The sequence below is a fragment of the Centruroides vittatus genome, unplaced genomic scaffold (genome assembly GCF_030686945.1).
Source record: "Centruroides vittatus isolate TY-2023 unplaced genomic scaffold, ASM3068694v2 contig_975, whole genome shotgun sequence".
Classification (NCBI taxonomy): Eukaryota; Metazoa; Arthropoda; class Arachnida; order Scorpiones; family Buthidae; genus Centruroides; species Centruroides vittatus.
Genome location: NW_027122648.1, coordinates 345062 through 349022, shown reverse-complemented (window position 1 = coordinate 349022; position 3961 = coordinate 345062). Strand labels below are relative to the sequence as shown.

The following is a 3961-nucleotide window of genomic DNA, read 5'->3' as shown; positions in this document are numbered from 1 at the left end:
CTTCCGATCATCGCGCGATCGCCATTTCGGTTAATGTTACTTATGGCAGCGAACATGGCGGCCCGACTGACCTCTCGTATGGGAGCCACCACACGCCGCCATGTGCTAAACTAGTGATCGATTCACGGTAGTTCTTGAACAAAGTAAAAAAAGGGGGAAAACGTCTACTAAAGGCAATTTTAACGGCAAGCACGCGACTACCGATCGCGATAGCGAGGCCGACTTAGCGGAGAGTGACGTGACTCCCTATCATCGCGCGATCGCCGGAAAAAAGTATGATAACTTTATTATTTTTCGTCTCCGGTCCAAAAGTAGAGTATCGTTGAACTCGTCTCGGTCCCCTGAGTTCAGATATATACACAAACACACGAAATTCCATAGGGAGTAATCTATAGTATACCTAAATGCTGATTCAGAATTTATATTCGTACAAAAAAGGACTGAAAAGGGACAAATAGCCCAAAATGCATTTCCACCATTTTGTACAGAAATAATATGTGATAAATAATAAAGTCTAATCTCTTCGCCACATGCGGGTTCCCGTATGATAATTTCGACACAGCAATTTTGTGTCTTTTCCCCAAGGAACATAGAAATAACAAGAAGCAGTCAAGTATTAAAATAATAATAATTACCATTATTTAATATCAAAATAAGTAAAACTTATTAATAATACATGTTTATCAGTTAATTTAAATACTTTTATAATTTTTATTATATGAATTGGAACAAAAATAAGTAAAAAAGAAATGCGTTATTAATGCCCTCTGGTGGCGAATTTTGGAAAATCATTTTATTCGAATTGTTGACTTGGCTTGGGAACATTAAATATTTTGGTCTGACGAGTTGGTTACGTTGTATTATTCTAAGATGTTGTGGACGATGCGAATCGATGGTGGACTTTGTCGAGTCAACCATGCAGCCGTTGCTATAAGAGAGAATATATATTCTTTCGGTGGCTATCGAACTGGAGAAGATTATCAAACCTGTAGACCTATTGACATTCACGTTTTTAATACAGTCACTTTGAAGTGGTTCCCGTTAACTTCGACAACAGTCGATACCACTGAGATACCATTTCAAAGATATGGTCATACTGTTGTTGCCTATAAAGATTTAGCTTATCTTTGGGGAGGTAGAAATGATAATAGAGCTTGTAATATTTTGTATTATTTTGATGTTTTCACTAGAAAATGGACACGTCCACTGGTTACTGGACACATTCCCGGAGCTAGAGATGGTCATTCTGCTTGTGTTATAGATCATTATATGTATATCTTTGGTGGATATGAAGAAGATATTCAGAGATTCTCTCAAGATGTTCATCGGTTCAATTTGAAAACCATGAACTGGACTTACATAGTCCCTATAGGCGAGCCTCCTCGTTGGAGGGATTTTCATTCTGCTTCATCTATTGGTAATAGGATGTATATCTTTGGAGGACGTGGTGACGTTCAGGGATCCTATCACTCGCAAGAAGAAGTGTACTGTAATAAACTTATGTACTTAGATACAAGCATAATGAAATGGGTTCAGCCAGAAATTACTGGTATGGTTCCGGTGGGAAGACGAAGCCATTCGGCATTTGTGTACAATAACAAATTATATATTTTTGGTGGCTATAATGGAGACACTGTTACACATTTTGGAGATTTTTACTGTTACGATCCACAGACAAGTAAATGGTCTCAGGTGAAAATTAGAGGAAGAGGACCCTGTCCCAGGCGACGACAGTGTTGTTGTCTTATTTCCAATAATCTGTATCTCTTTGGTGGAACAAGCCCCAATCCAAATCATGAAGAACATTTTAGGGATATCGTATTCCCAAACTTAGAACAGGTACTTATAGATCACGATGATTTACACGTTTTAGATTTCTTCCCAAGTTTGAAGACACTATGTATGTTTCTGGTTGTTGAATATGAACTTGATCAAAGTTATCTTCCTAAAGACATCAAATATGAAATTGGAACGATGACCAATTGCGTTTACAGACATCCTACCACTGGGTAAAAGATTTGAACTAATTTAGTGTTTCAGATTTAATTGATGATTAAATTTGAATTACATAGGTTGAGTATTGTTTATTTTTAAGTAATGTGTAGTTAAATATAACATAACACATTTGTGTGGAAATTTTCCTTTTATTTTTCAAATATGCATGATTTATCAAAGAAAAAAAAAATTAAAATTAAAAAACATTGTCTAGCTAATACAATAATTATAGATAGATAAAATTAAAAATTCAGCACAAGATTTTTTTTTTTGTTAGCTATTACTAAATAATTATTTCATATTTAATTCATAGATAATCAAATATGATAATTTGAAAGGGTTAAATTGCTGAGGAAAGTTTCTTGAACATATCATTAGTTTAGGATCAACTTACATTCTTAGTATATTTAAAGAATTTTTATTTAATATCAAAATGATGAACATTTATTTGTTGTTGCTTTGCAGTTTAGGTACAAAACTGAGGATTGTGTCAAGCTATAGGTCATTTAAATTGAACTGTAACTTGATGTGCCATATTGAAATTATTTTAAATATAATACTCAATACATTTTCTTATATTTTAGTAAATATCAATAGTTAATTGTGTATAATACACAAAATAGTGATTTATTTGTCTTTTTAAGTAATTTTTAAAAAGTTTTGTGAGTTATATATTTAAATTATACAAAATTATCAGTTGCAGGATTTATAATTTGTTTTTGCACTGATGAAGTGCAACAGTGATGATATCAAATAAGCCTTTCAGATTAGTTGTTTAAATTTGATTGATTGCTGAATTTATTGTAAGATACCTTGGAACCTATTATTATCTTAAAAAATGTATATTTTTTAAGGCTATTGTTAGCATAGATTATTTCATTAATGAATGAATGCTATTAATGCATAATTCACTAGCATTGCTATGCTTATCCTATTGAGCTAAGAAATTTACAGATTTAATAGTTTGATAAATAAATTGAAATACAGACTGCTTTCATCAATGTGCTGTTGTGCAGAATTTTGAAATTTATTAACAAAATACTTTTATAAATTTTTAATATTTTATAGATAAATTTATTTATAAATGTCAAAAGTATTTAAAAACAGCACATCTGTAGACTATACAATACATTCTATAGATTTTTAGGTATGAATGGTTATATAGTATTCAAAATTATATCAGGCTTATGAATTAAATTATTTTTGAACATTATTCATTTTAAAAATATTGAAATAGTAACTCTTAAAAATTTAAGTTTTTGTGTATTGTATTTTTCTATACTGATTATTATTAAAAGCAATATCTAAAATATAAATTTATATATTGCTTTTAATAATAACTTATTTTACTATCAGTTTTACTGACATTTTGTAAAACATTTTCAAATGGAAAATTGACCAATTTTCCTTTTTAAAATGTTTTGCTGTTTTTCATTCTTACTTAACATATAGCCTTTTTTCAATATTTAATATCAGTAATTTTTGTGTTATTGCTTAGTTATAAATTAGAAAATACATTACTTGGTTAATTTGTGTTATTAATGGAACTTCTAGAAAGTATTTATCTCCATTGATTTTTTTCGTAGATTACAATTTATATTATAGAAATAAATGCTTCCATAAATAGGTTTCATTGTATTTTATATTTCTAAATACTTCAGAGATTTATATTAAATTATTTTTTAAATGAAATTCTTGTTTGCATTACTCTATGTACTTATTTTATCCTAACTTATTTTCAAATATCTCATTGACAAATTAGTAAAGAAGTATTCCTAATAGCATTTACTTCTCTAAAACCTAATGTTATGTTTTCTGATTGAAATTATTTATCATTTTTCTTACTTCAGAACTGTATAGCAATGTAATTTTTATACAACTGAAGCTTCTGATAACATTTTTTATAGGTCAGAATAATTTTTAAAGATAATTGATGATTTAACAATAAAAAAAAATGACAAGGATA

At 29.7% G+C, this 3961-nt stretch overlaps 1 protein-coding gene across 1 annotated transcript; it reads left to right on the top strand.

Moving 5' to 3' along the window:
- Positions 1–794: 794 nt before the first annotated feature.
- On the top strand, positions 795–3437 carry LOC136985640 (kelch domain-containing protein 3). Its single transcript, XM_067282960.1, has one exon. It carries the CDS (start codon positions 871–873, stop codon positions 2011–2013), a length of 1143 nt encoding a protein of 380 aa, XP_067139061.1. The 5' UTR covers positions 795–870; the 3' UTR covers positions 2014–3437.
- The last annotated feature ends 524 nt before the right edge of the window (positions 3438–3961 follow it).

Bases quoted from the DNA above. Each gene is read 5' to 3' on its own strand.
- LOC136985640 (XM_067282960.1), top strand. From the start codon at position 871: ATGTTGTGGACGATGCGAATCGATGGTGGACTTTGTCGAGTCAACCAT.